General features: G+C 42.5%; 1 protein-coding gene across 1 annotated transcript in view; it reads right to left on the reverse strand.

The window, feature by feature from the left end:
* LOC126267545 (serine protease Hayan-like) overlaps positions 1 to 13,581 on the reverse strand; it is a 40,492-nt gene that overhangs the window by 1,437 nt on the left and 25,474 nt on the right. Inside the window, exons 4-5 of the mRNA XM_049972849.1 lie at positions 8,263 to 8,378; positions 6,603 to 6,859 (exon numbers count right to left, since the gene is read on the reverse strand). Coding sequence (XP_049828806.1) covers positions 6,603 to 6,859; positions 8,263 to 8,378 — 373 coding nt within the window. The remainder of the gene's footprint in view (positions 1 to 6,602; positions 6,860 to 8,262; positions 8,379 to 13,581) is intronic.

Genomic DNA, 13,581 nt, shown 5'->3' on the forward strand with positions numbered 1-13,581 from the left:
AGGCCGGAAGTAATGACTGAGCAGAGGAAACGGAGTTGGGACGGACGCCATGGCTCCTAATGAGGTGTAGACGCAAGAAGAAGGTGCGCACGACGTGCTTGCTGCCAACATTGCGCAATAGTTGTGAACACCGATGAACTGACCATGCGTAATCCGCTGTATTCGTCAAAAAGCAAGTCTTTTTGAATTATATATTGTAGCAGGGTGAAGATCAGATGCTTTTTTGTGAATTTAAATCTACACCTCTTGTTAAATGTTTTACGCTTGTTATACTGACTTGAAACTACCCTACATTCAATTGTTTTCTGTATTTCCCGTTATATGTAGCTAGAAGTCATTTAGAAACCTACTAAACTGACTTTAGTTCTAGAGCGACCGCTATCAGTGCTGTTTCAAAGCTGTGATGTTTTGAGTGTAACTATTAAATTGCAACTTTCGTTAAATTTACTATTGTCTTGGAACTTTTAACGTTTTCATCCCTGAACTGCTCTCACTGTAGAATTAAAACTGCCTCGTGATGACTGGGTGTTGTGTGATGTCCTTAGGTTATTTAGGTTTAAGTACTTCTAGGGGACTGGTGACCATAGATGTTAAGTCCCATAGTGCTCAGAGCCATTTGAACCATTTTTTTGTTGAGATGAGTAATAATAAATTCATAAATAAATCATTACCACAGATATATAAAGAAGGCCGTTACAATGGCAGATACCTAGGAATCTTTTGCATGGGGTCTCAACTTTCATCTTTTGTGTGGTGTCATCCTAGTTCGTTCTCCTTGTTTTCTCCATCTTTTATTCTCTAGTCGTGAGGGTAGAAATAGATTTTGTAGAACTTGATCCCCTTCCAATACTTACAGTCTGCGAGTAGGTCAAAGGGAAATATGTGGAACAGGATTTCCAGTTCCAGCATATGCCTCATAAACGAAAACCTTGGTCGCAACTGGAGAGATACAAATAAGAGTACTTTTATGTCATCCGTCGTCCTTACAAAATCAAACATTTTTGTGTGTGTTCATGAATAGTTCAGCCATTCCCATTCCCATGATACCTGTGACCACTGGGTAAGGAGAAGAGCTGAAAACTTCTGCAACTGCAGTTAATAATGTTCTTTCAGATATATTTAGGAAGCAGGCTTTGAAAAGGTTTTAATTCTTGATGCGTTTAACGTACGTTTCTCATTCAAATAACGTCTTGCCACCTGAATCATCTGTCATCACTTAAAAAACGTTAAGTGAATTCAGCAGGATATCAACAAAAATTGTCGCAAAACTACTGATGAAAATAGTAGATGAACTAATATGACATTGCGTGTCGGCCGATAAACTTCATTAGAAACAAACACTTTACAGAGTGAAGTTTCCACATTATAAAGCAGAAATTATCAAGCATTCCGAAACATAAGACAAAAAGGAGCAAAGTAAGACCTTCAGAAACGAAGAAGAATGTTGCTTTGTTTCCCTAACTTGAAAGAACATGATCAGTTAACCTACTTGGTAAAGGGTAAGAACCAACTGATGTTCCGGGAAAGTTAAATGAAAAGTTTTGGCACTGACATATATAGTTATGCAGCTGGGAGAGCCGACATTCATTCCTGTGCTGTAAGCTGCCTTCTTTCCGAAAGGTCTCAAACAAACACAACGAACAACATAACCCTTTGCACCTCACAATAATTTTTGCTTGTGGGTGCTTTTACTCTTCTCACAGACAAAAAAAAATAGATCAGTTCATTGATTAAAAATAAGTGAAAAGACTCTGCAGGATTTGTTAGCATTCAGCGCCAAGGATTTTGTAACAGCTTATAGCAGTTGGTATCAGGAATGAAAGTAACGATAAATCCTCTTCATGTATTAAACGATTATTGCGTCTTCAACGGCCCAAAACAATGTAATTCTGATTAACAGGTGTAATCGTGGATGTAATCATTGCTGACAAAGTAGCAGTAATTAGAATGAAATAGTAAACATTGTGGATTTCCCAGAAATGATTAGGGTGGTAACGTATGTATTCCTCGCATTGAAGTAACTGCTGTGTTCGCGAGAATACGCGAGAAACAGCCATACACTGGAGACTGCCGTGCTATCTACAATGCAGGCGCAAGTGAGAGCAGGTTAGAGCAGCCACGCAAGACAAGACCTGTATTACGGCTCCACCTCTAGTCACATAAATCGTTCCAAAATGAACGTTCATCGGCCCCATGCGACTATAAGCCGATACACGGCTCTGCTCAGCACAGTATCTCAACACACTCTCTCAAAATGTCATCAGGACCGGCAGTCAGATCTCATCGGGAGTCGCCACCAAGAAGACCCAACCTGGACAACCAACAACTGTTCTTCATCTACATCTGAGTCTACACCCAGACCCTGCGTACCACTGTAAATTGCATGGCAGAGGGTGTGTCTCGCTGTACCAGTTAATAGGGCTTTTTCCCATTCCATTCACGTACGGAGCACGGGAAGAACGATTGCTTAAATGTGTCTGTACGTCCTGTAATTATTCTGATCTTGTCCTCACGATCGCTAAGGGAGCGATATGTAGAAGGTTGTAGTACTGTCCCAGAGTCATCATTTAAAGCCAGTCCTCGAAATATTGTTACGAAGGCTTCCTCGTCTGCCTTTAAGAATCTTCCGGGATAGTTCTTTCAACATTTCAGCGATATTCTCCCACGCGTCAAACAAACCTGTGACTATTCGTGCTACCCTTGTCTGTGTTCTCACTGTTCGAATTTCGTGCGGGTCCCACTCACTTTGAGCAATGTCCTAGGATGAGACCCATGGGTGATTTGTAATCAGTCTCCTTTGCAGACCTACTGCACTTCCCTGGTATTCTACCAATAAAACGAAGTCTGTCACCTGCTTTACCCAAGACTAGAGCCTACGAGATCGTTCCATCTCGTGTCCCTACTAAGTGCTACACCCAAGTATTTGTACGAATTGACTGATTCCAGCTGTGATAAAGATATTGAGATAACCGATCGCGCAATTGAAGATCAGCTACAATCGTTTAGTAGTGGATAGGTGTCAGGACCAGACGAGATACCTGTAAGGTTCTATAAAGATTATACGAAAGAACGTGCTTCCCTTCTAGCAGTGATTTATTATAGATAGGTTGAGCAACGAAAGGTACCTAATGACTGGAAAAAAGCGCAGGTCATTTCTATTTTTAAGAAAAGGCCGTAGCACAGGTTCACATAATTACAGATCTCTATCACTGACGTCAATCTGTTGTACAATTATGGAACACGTTTAATGCTCAAGAATTATGACGTTTTTGGAAAATGAACATCTCCTCTATAAAAACCAACATGGATTCCGCAAACAGAGATCCAGCGAAACTCAGCTCGCTCTGTTCCTCCATGAGATCTACAGCGCACTGGACAATGGCGCTCAGACTGACGCCGTGTTCCTCGATTTCAGTAAGGAATTTGAGACCGTCCCGCATTGCCGTTTAATAAAAAAAAAAAGAAAAACACACACACACACGAGCAAACGGAGTATCGGAGCAGATCTGCGATCAGATTCAAGACTTTCTTGCAGATATAACTCAACACGTCGTATCTTAACGGAACAAAATCCAGAGGTGTAAAATTAAGATCCGGAGTACCACAGGGAAGTGTTATAGAACGGTTGGTGTTCTAATAGAGAGCGTCAGATGCTCTTCAAGGTAATTCGAAGATGATGTAGTTGTCTATACCAAAATAGCAACGCCAGAAGATAGCAAGAATGTGCAGAACGACCTGCAAATAATTGATGAATGGTGTAGGCTCTGGCAGTTGACGTGGACGTAAAAAAATGTAACATATCGCGCATACGTAGGACAAGAAATGCGCTACTGTACAGCTACACTACTTGTGACTAACAGCTAGAGACAGCGTCTGCCGTAAAATATCTAAGCGTAAGTATCCAGAGCGACCTTAAGTGGAGTGACCGTATAAAACAGATAGTGGCAAAAACAGACACCAGACTCCCATTCATCGGAAGAATCTTAAGGAAATGTAATTCATCGACGAAAGATGTGTCTTATAACGCACTTGTTCACCCGATTCTTGAGTATTGTTCGTCTATCTGCGATCCTTATCAGGTAGGACTGATAGGGGAGAGAGAGAAGATCCAACGAAGAGCGGGGTGTTTCGTCACGGGATCGTTCAGCTGGCGAGAGGGTGTTGCGGAGATACTAAACAAACTCCACTGGCGAACGTTACAAGAGAGGCGTCGTGCATCACGGAGAGAGTTACTATTCAAATTTCGGGACAGCTCTTTTCAGTAGAAGACGGACACATATTACTCCCCCCTACATACATCTCGCGTACTGACCTATGGTGTAGATATTGATATTACAGTAATAGTATACTATGTTGTTTTCCTTTTGCGATGTGCACGATTTCATGTTTCTGAACATTCAAAGCAAATTAGAAATCTTTCCACCACTTTGAAATCTTACCAACGTCTGAATGAGTATTTGTGTAGCTTCGTCCAGACGGTAGTTCATTCTAGATTATACTTCATCTGATAGAAGTTTCGATGTGCTCAAAGAGGTCAGGTGCCCTTCGCTGGATTCACGACCAACATACTAGTTTTCAAAAATTGATTAATACAAGTGAACATTCAACTACAGTCCAACGTACAGGCTTCATACACCAGTTAAGTAGCATAACACTTCTGTTAATAAATTATTGTAAATAATTGCTAATCTCTTTGCCATCATTTCTGCTACAACTGTTGCGTAACCCTATTTGGCCCTATGACGTGGTCGTGTAGTTGTTGTGTGCAAGCAGGCCACCTTATAACAGGAAGAACTTTCTGTAGAAGGCGATTCACTTCTTGCCAAATTTACATGTTTACTGCCAAGTACATTTGGCGAGCACAACGATAAGAAACATAACCGTAAATAACGTCCTCAGAAAGATGTCATTAAGAGCGCTTTGTTTTAGCCATTGAGACTCATGTCTGTTTTATGCCTTTTATTAATGGTGACTCCTGCTTTGTTTTCAGCACCTGTAACCTCTAGAAAACGCTGAAAATGTCGCAACTGAAAAAGTGAATTTTGTCATAAATGTACAGTCATGGGCGAATATGAAGCCATTTAAGAAATCGTATAAGACTGTGAGCACGTAACAAAACAACTGTGCATGTAAACAGTTGTTCAAATATTTGTGAACATTGGGCAAGAATAATAATTTCGACTTATTTCTCTTTTATTTATTTATTTACTTCCGATTGAGTGAAAAAAGAAGCTATGAACTTTTAAGTTAGCAAGAAATAAACTATAAAACTGACCCAACGAATGGTGGGAGTCTACTTCAGAGAGATTGCACTGTACAATGCTTTTCCTGGATGACGAACAGAAATTTGAATAAGTCAAGTGAGTTAAAAAAAACACTAACTTAGAACTGTTTTGGCGGGAAGTCCTCGCAGCGAAGATAATGGGCAAGCCGGAAAAATAACGAAATGTGAAAGAAAACAAGTTGCAATAAAAAAATCTTAAAAAACACAGGAAATGCACAGCAGGTGTTAACACGAAAGAAAATGAAAAGCTCACTGATGATAGAGAAACTTCAGCGTAACATGTCTCGGAAGTATAAGATAAAATTGTATTTTGCTCAAGGCTGACCCCTCCAAAAACAGATCTATTCACAGGGAAACGCAGACAAAGGAGCTTCAACCTCAAGGTGATACACCAACTCGCTAATACGACAGGCTGCTGAGTTCATTGCGTTACTAAATACTGAAACACATATTGTAAGATGAAATTGAAGATCAATTTTGAATTATCACTGGATGTAACGAATGTGTTGTGACTGATAAAAATCTGAACTAGACTGGGACCCGGACCGTCTCACCTCGTACCCCTCTCCACGTCGGTGCTGCGCCCATCATCCGTCCACGTTTTCATCGTCACTACGTTTCATGCCACTGCATCGTCATTGATTTCATTCCCAGCGAATCAGATTCAATTTACGCCCGCCCTGCTAGTGACGGATGTTAAAGCACCGCTTTCAAGACTGGGAGGTGCTCCGACCTCGAATGAACGACGAGGTTCGGTGTGTTGGCCAACCTGGATGTGGTTTTTAGGCGGTTTCCCACGTCTCACTAGGTGAATACTGGGCCCGTACCCAATCCCGCTCAGTTGCACGTCTAGGCGCTACAGTCTGGAACCGCATGACCGCTACGGTCGCAGATTCAAATCCTGCCTCGAGCATGGATGTGTGTAATGTCTTTAGGTTAGTTAGGTTTAAGTAGTTCTAAGTTCTAGGGGACTGATGACCTCAGAAGTTAAGTCCCACAGTGCTCAGAGCCATTTGAACCATCAGTTGCACGATTCGCAAACATTTAGAGAAACTTCCGCTCAGTTTCATATGAAACTCAGTCGACATGATAGTTGGGGTGCACATTACCGTCCCAGGGGCTAGTGGGGTGGCGACAGCAACGGCATTCGGCCACCCCTTCGACTAACAGTGGAAGGTACGTTAATAACCATTCCGACGCTGCGCTTATGCGGCACAAGAAAAACAAGTAGAATGTAATTCAATGTAGGTTGCGGTATTGTGTGAAACTGGCGTGTAGTGGAGTTGCACTGGCGCCAGACGGGGTGCGCGGTGCTTACCCAGCGGGTTGGTGGCCCCCCAGCCGGTGACTGTGAGAGCGGCCGGCGGGTCGCCGCTCCTGGTGTAGAGGCAGGCCGGCGAGACGGTCCTGCTGAACGAGACCCTCCTGTCCAGCCTGAGCAGCGCGATGTCCGCCCTGTACGAGGACCTGCTGTAGTCCGCGTGGATGACGATGTCGCTGATGCCGTAGCGCGCGCTGCCGGCCCTCGGGGAGCTCAGGTTGGCCGTGCCCAGCTGCACCCTCACAGGCGGCGGTCTGCAACCACGACAAAGGTCCCCACTCAGCGACAGGGCCGAGGCGCGACGCGGGCTGAGGTGCTCACAACCTGTGGAGCGGTCTTACGCTGCAGTACACCGAAGCGCCAAAGGAACTGGTACAGGCAGGCGTACTCTAATACAGAGATATGCAAACAGATACGTGTTGAATAGCCTTCGAGCTACTTCTACCATTTCGGAACAGTAGAGTTTGCTGTCCAGTACGCTACGAACCATGGATTAAACAAAAGCTCCTGTGTTTAGCTTAACCTTCATTGAGAAAATCACGTCCGCAAAAAGCTTCCTATTATAACTGCAATCCTTGGAGGAGTGACGTAAGAAGTCATCCGCTCCAGTGTCTTCCGATGCCAAGGGAATTACTCCGTCGTGACAGATGGCCCCCTTGTTTCTTTCTATAGGATCAGCGGGAGATGGGTCTCCTTTCCAAGGTTGGTAGACTCCAAAAATAGACACTAGGTGGAATCAAAAGTGTATTTGTTTGCAGACTTCACACCCCCCCTCCCCTTTTTTTAACGGAAACCCGTAGGAGGTGGCTTACAAAACACTCGTTCGACCTAGACTTGAGAATTGCTCATCAGTGTGGGATCCGTACCAGGTCGGGCTGACAGAGGAGATAGAGAAGATCCAAAGAAGAGCGGCGCGTTTCGTCACAGTGTTGTTTGGTAACTATGATAGCGTTACGGAGATGTGTAGCAAACTCAAGTGGCAGACGCTGCAAGAGAAGCGTAGCTTGCTCGCCAGGTTTCGAGAGGGTGCATTTCTGGGTTAGGTATCGAATATATTGCTTCCCCCTACTTATACCTCCCGAGGAGGTCACGAATGTAAAATTAGAGAGATTCGAGCGCGCACGGAGGCTTTCCGGCAGTCGTTCTTCCCGCGACTGCAACAGGAAAGGGAGGTAATGACAGTGGGGCGTAAAGTGCCCCCCGCCACACACCGTTGGGTGGCTTGCGGAGTATAAATATAGATGTAGATGTAGGAGATCTCGACGGTCGTCTCGGAAATCCTCTGGTGTGTCCAAGAAGAACAAAGCTTCAGCAGTTACTTATCCGACATCTTTGGCGATTTCTTAAACAACTGAACATGGAATAATAAATGTCCAGACACTGGGTAGTTATTTCTCCGGTTCCTCGAGATCATCAAGACGTGGCTAGTAGAGTTCTAATTCTTTCAATTGACAGCGAAATTAGCCTATCAGAGATTATGAATCCTTAATTCAGCAAGTAATCCAAATTTTAATACGGGTGATGTGTTTGCATTCATTCCTGAATCACGCCTCACAAGTTGTTTGCAGTTCATACTCGGTTCTGGAGACTGAACAAACACGCCGTGTTCTAGTAGAGGGAAGGCAGTGACGCCGGCAGCCAGCACGACCTGACGCACCTGTCCCTGTTGTTGCAGCAGTGGGCCGCCGTCAGCACGTACTGGTCGCTGATGAGGGAGCCGGAACACAGCCAGCTCAGCTCCTTCTTGCCCGGCACCTGGTAGCCGAGGGCAGCCTGCAACACCAGCACAACACAACACGTCACTACGTGCAGGATCAGGAGTAAGACATGACTGATTGTTGGGTGCAGAACATGTGGCGGCAGCGGGTCTGCAGCAGTGCTGAGAGACTTCCACTTATTTGCGGTTCTTCCAAACGACTACTCAAATGCAAGATTTGCACTATTAACCCGTTCGTGTGATGTTCCTGTCGCACAGTTACTTTTCATTAACTCCGTGTGCTACATTTGCTACGAATTGCGAAACTAAGCTGGTATCGACGCGCAAAGGTTACGTGTCTCTGTGAATTCATTGATACTGAAGCTGCTTACAGAATGGTGTTCTTGCCACTTGCAAGGAGTCCGCGGCTACTCGTCACTGCCCATGTCGTTCAAGATTCACAGTATACGCTGGACTTGACTAGAATGAAAGTGACAACAGAGGGAGCTCCAGATGGCAAGCGTTTAAAGAAAACTACGTTTTTGGGGCGATTCGTGTGAGGCATGAGCCACTACTTACGATAGCGCTGTTTTCAGATAGCAGCTGGTGCAACGCTGACAGTGTGGAACGGTAATCTGAGAGCCGTGGGGTCGAGTCCGTATGCGGAAATTATTTTTTTATTTTCAATTTTTGCTGAAATTCTTACTGCAAATAAACCGGAATTATCTTCAATATAATGTCCTAGCTCATCGCCGGTACTTCACTCGCATAGAGTGTACGTATGGCCTGCAGAGGTGTTTTGTTTTTGTTTTGTTTGTTATTATTTAATCGAATTTTTATGTTGTTCACAAACTCGAACACCTTCTAAGGCTTTCCCTTTAATTAAGGCCATATAGGCAGGGTCTTTTCAGAATCTATTTCTGAACGAAAAAGTGATTCTGGTAATTGAGGGTCCAAAGGTTTTGCTAATCATGCCGTTCTTGAGGAGATATTTCCATAGAAACTTTCGTCCTCTCACAAATATGTCTTTACACCCAACCGAGAAATGAAACACCAATTTTCATAAATTCAGCTTTAAAATTTTTTAATGTAACGAAATATTTTCTTAAAAATTTTCATCCCCTATCACACTGCTTCAGGGATTAAATTTCCAGAAACACTGAAAAAATTATTTTTCAAATTTCTAACCGAGAAATCAAATACCAATTGGCACAGATGTCGCCTTAAAAATCCTTTAGTAGTTCTTTAGTATTTATTTGTTTTCAAAAAACTTTCACCTCCTCTTCTACGCCCTTAGTGGTTGAATTTCCAAAATTGCTGCAACACGTACTTTTTATTTTCTGACTGAGAAACCGTATACCAGCTTTCGTAATTCTAGCTTCAAAATTCTCTTAACAAAGGCATATTCCAAAAATCCTTTCAGCCCCTTAGAAGTGGAATTTCGGACAACCCTTCTTAAGAGGTGTCTGCAGGCTAAGACGCACACCTTCTCCGGATTTCAAGTTTCTATTGCTAGCGGTTTGTGCTGGGCGATGACCAGTCAGCCAGTTAGGACATTTCCTTTTAGATGAAGAGATTTATTAATATCTTCATAAAATACATAAAAAGGAAAGCCAAAAAAATTGGAAGTAATTGCCAAGAAAGAACTGTACTTAGAGCATCCACGAGGTGGGATTATTTAAAGCGAAAAGTTTTATGTATTTCGTTAGTTTTGTTTCAACCTTCAAAAAGCCCTCGGCAGCAGCACGCGTACAATAGTTTGCCTTGTTCTTGCGATAAATATCACCCAACACATGCAAATCAACTGTAAAATAATATAAGATTCAGATTTTACATAGGAAGTTCTTGTTTACGCCTTACAATCCCTTCCTCGAAATTTATTTGCAATCTTAGAATTTCCTTCTCTTTTCCTTTTCATGTCTTTTTATAAAAATACTAAAAATACATTATATTTAGCGCTATTTCGGTTTATTTGCAGGATAAGTAGCGTAAAAATGAAAGAACTTCCCACATAGGGACTAAGAGTCGTGCATCTCCCTACGCCGGCCGCGGTGGTCTTGAAGCAAAGCAAGCGCTGTATCATGTATAAGATACAGAGGCGAGCGAGTGCACGGGACTTACCCTAGTTCACTGCTAGTAGCGTCACGTCATCGTAACGCGCCTGCATATAGTATTGCACCACATTTAACATAAAAGTAAAAATTAAGATTTGTGTGTAAAACTTTGTTAAAGTATAGTTCTATGTAATAATGTTTCAGGTAACAAATCTTAATGTTATAAAATTAGTAGTTTACGTAAAATTCACGTTTTGAAAGAAAAATAGGAGGCGCTAGATAATGACGCTAGGAAGCCAAAATTTGGTGAGAAGGTGCAGTAAGAAGTCATTAATGAGTGGTGCTGGTTTCCAAAACCATAAAACTAAAATTGACTCCAGAATCCGCGTTTTTCGGAAAAATCAGAGGCGCGAAATAATAGAGCTACAATATTGAAAATTGGTAGGATGCTTCAGTTCACCCTAATAATAATAATGGAAATACCACAATCAGTTACCTCTTCTAGTTTTTTAGTAATTTAGTAAAAACTACTTTTGTGAGTAAAATGTACATAAGCATTATAGATTAAGTACTTTAAATTTTAATGATAAAACAAATTCTTTAAGACCAATGATCAGATAGGACAATTAACAAAGCTACACCAAGTTTTAGTCTTGTAGCATAATTAACAGCTGATACAAGTCTTGATAAAGCTATGGTTCAGAGGTAACAATCTACCGTTAGTTCCATTGTAAAAATTCTAGAGAGTAAAGTTTTAATTTTAGCGGGCTGAGATTTTCTAAGTGCTTCTGTACTGCTCAGATGTATGTGTACAAAAATTGAGAAGTTTGTAAAGCTATTATTAAATGTGATATTTAAGATTATGTGCCTGAGATAGCGGTCATTTGGAGGCCGCAGGCATCTGCATATGAACGGAAAGAACAGATGCTCTCTTGGCGGTACGCGCCGGAGCTATATAAAAAGAGCGGCAGAGGCAGTAGTAAGCTCACTCCGCATTAGACCAACGCCTAGTCCACGCGAGCTTAACGTCCGATCGCGCCTCGCCTCGGGTGACGTCATAGCGGGCTGTGACATGCGCGTACTTAGCAATGTAAACGGACATTGAAAATCGCGAGGACTGTACACCGTCCTGGATCGTTTAGACTTCGGTAACAAACTGTTATTGTGCCGTCCGTGTGAAGTATAATTCCGCGTGGCAAGTGGTGACTAACTCCACTTTTAAGGCGAGCATTAATTTTTTTTTTTAACATTATTGCGAACTATTAATAGAGCACCGTTAGTTAGAGTAATGAACTATTCGGGGGAGGAACTTGCTGTAGAAGTCGCCTCTGAACTATTAAACGATTGGCTGAATTAACAATATTTAATGTCTTTAGCATTTTCAGAAGTTTCGAGTAATTTGTGTGAGCCTTTAAGATAATAAAATCTTGTTTGGAACTTTAAATTTTATTGAAGCAGCCCTAATCTCGTGAAGAACTATGGATATTTTTTGTTTAGCTGGGCTGTACAGGAATGTGGCCGTGCAGACTGGGAACTAAGGTCAGTAAGTTTCCCTTCGCTTTCTGACTGGCCACCAAATTAGTTGCCAGGCTCGCGTGATTTAAGGTGGCAATGTTCAACTTTCATTCAACATTAAACAACGACTTCTTCGCCGTCCCACATATGTTGCATCGGCAATAGTCTGTTACGTGAAATGAACATTCAAACAACTCATACGACGACTTCTTCGCCGCCCCACAGTCTCGCTGTTCTAGCAGTGCAGTCCGGAACCGTACGACTGCTACGGTCGCAGGTTCGAATCCTGCCTCGGGCATGGATGTGTGTGATGTCCTTAGGTTAGTTAGGTTTAAGTAGTTCTAAGTTCTAGGGGACTGATGACCACAGATGTTGAGTCCCATAGTGCTCAGAGTCATTTGAACCATTTGAACCTTGCAATGGTGGCAGCTCCAGCGTGCTTGTTGCCGAGAAACGAGAAGGAGGAGGCAGCGTTATCACAAACTTCAGGACTAAATGCCAGTTCCCTCCATAATGCTGAAGTGTCTGTTGTGAAAGGTACACAATTCATTTATTGTATGTTAATAATTTAATGTCCATTTAAAACAAGAGACGCGGAGTACATTTATATGGTCTGACAGTATTATCAGAAATACCTGCCACGGCGTTGGCGCTTTCTTCGTCAGCCGCGTCTATTGGTTCATCGTATGCTATTACGACTGTGGCGATAACGACGAACGTTTCCTCGCATGCGTACTAACTGATATTACTATGTGATCATTTATGGAATGTTTCGCGGGTACTTATAGCAACAAAGACATATTAAAAACTTAAATCTACAGCATTCATATTCCACAATAACTTTTATTTCAGAGTTCTTTGTGAACGTTTTTCAGTTTCCCCGTCCATCACAGGATCTTTCCTCCAGTAGTCATCACATACTGTTTTAGCGTGACTTTCAACTTGCTTCCAGTCTTCTAATGTCACGGCAGCCGAAGCATCAGTTGTTTGTTTTTAGTTCCGAGTGCGAGATGCTTAAGATGTTTCGACTACGAATGTTAGTCTTTGCATAACTCCGGCTCAGATCTTTGAGATTTAGTTGTGGGTTGGACAGTGGAAGTTGGAGGGGAGCAGATCCATTTTTTGTAACAGTTTATTAATACCGAAAGTTCGGCTTTCTTTAGACTTCGTTCTTCATATTTCTGGGCATATTTTCTAAATTCTTTCGATATTTTTTCGTGACTATAGATTACTGAAAGTTTTGCTTTTTGTGTTATATTTTAGAAGTGAGTATAAAAAGAAACACATGTCTCCATTGCATTCCAAAAAGGAATCATTGACCGTTCTCTTCGCACACTGTCACTGCACCGACGTTTATTCACACTATGGGAGACCGGGACACATTTAACCGTATTTGTTTCGTGCATAGTGCTAAAGTTCTAGGGGACTGATGACTACAGCAGTTGAGTCCCATAGTGCTCAGAGCCATTTGAAACATTTGAACCATCTCCCTACCCGCGCTAATAGCGATGTGTTTTCCAAACACTTCCCTATCTGAGGATCACAGTTCTGCCACATTCATTTTTGACCAAGCCGTGCATATACCACAGATATGGAGAAATTCGGTGACAACAAACAGGCGCGTCTCCTTCTCAATCTGAAATGTTATACAATCAGTTCTATCACTCTGTCATTCAGCTCATTCTACGGTTTTGCTGTAATGATGCACATG

This window comes from Schistocerca gregaria, chromosome 4, assembly GCF_023897955.1.
Source record: "Schistocerca gregaria isolate iqSchGreg1 chromosome 4, iqSchGreg1.2, whole genome shotgun sequence".
Lineage (NCBI taxonomy): Eukaryota > Metazoa > Arthropoda > Insecta > Orthoptera > Acrididae > Schistocerca > Schistocerca gregaria.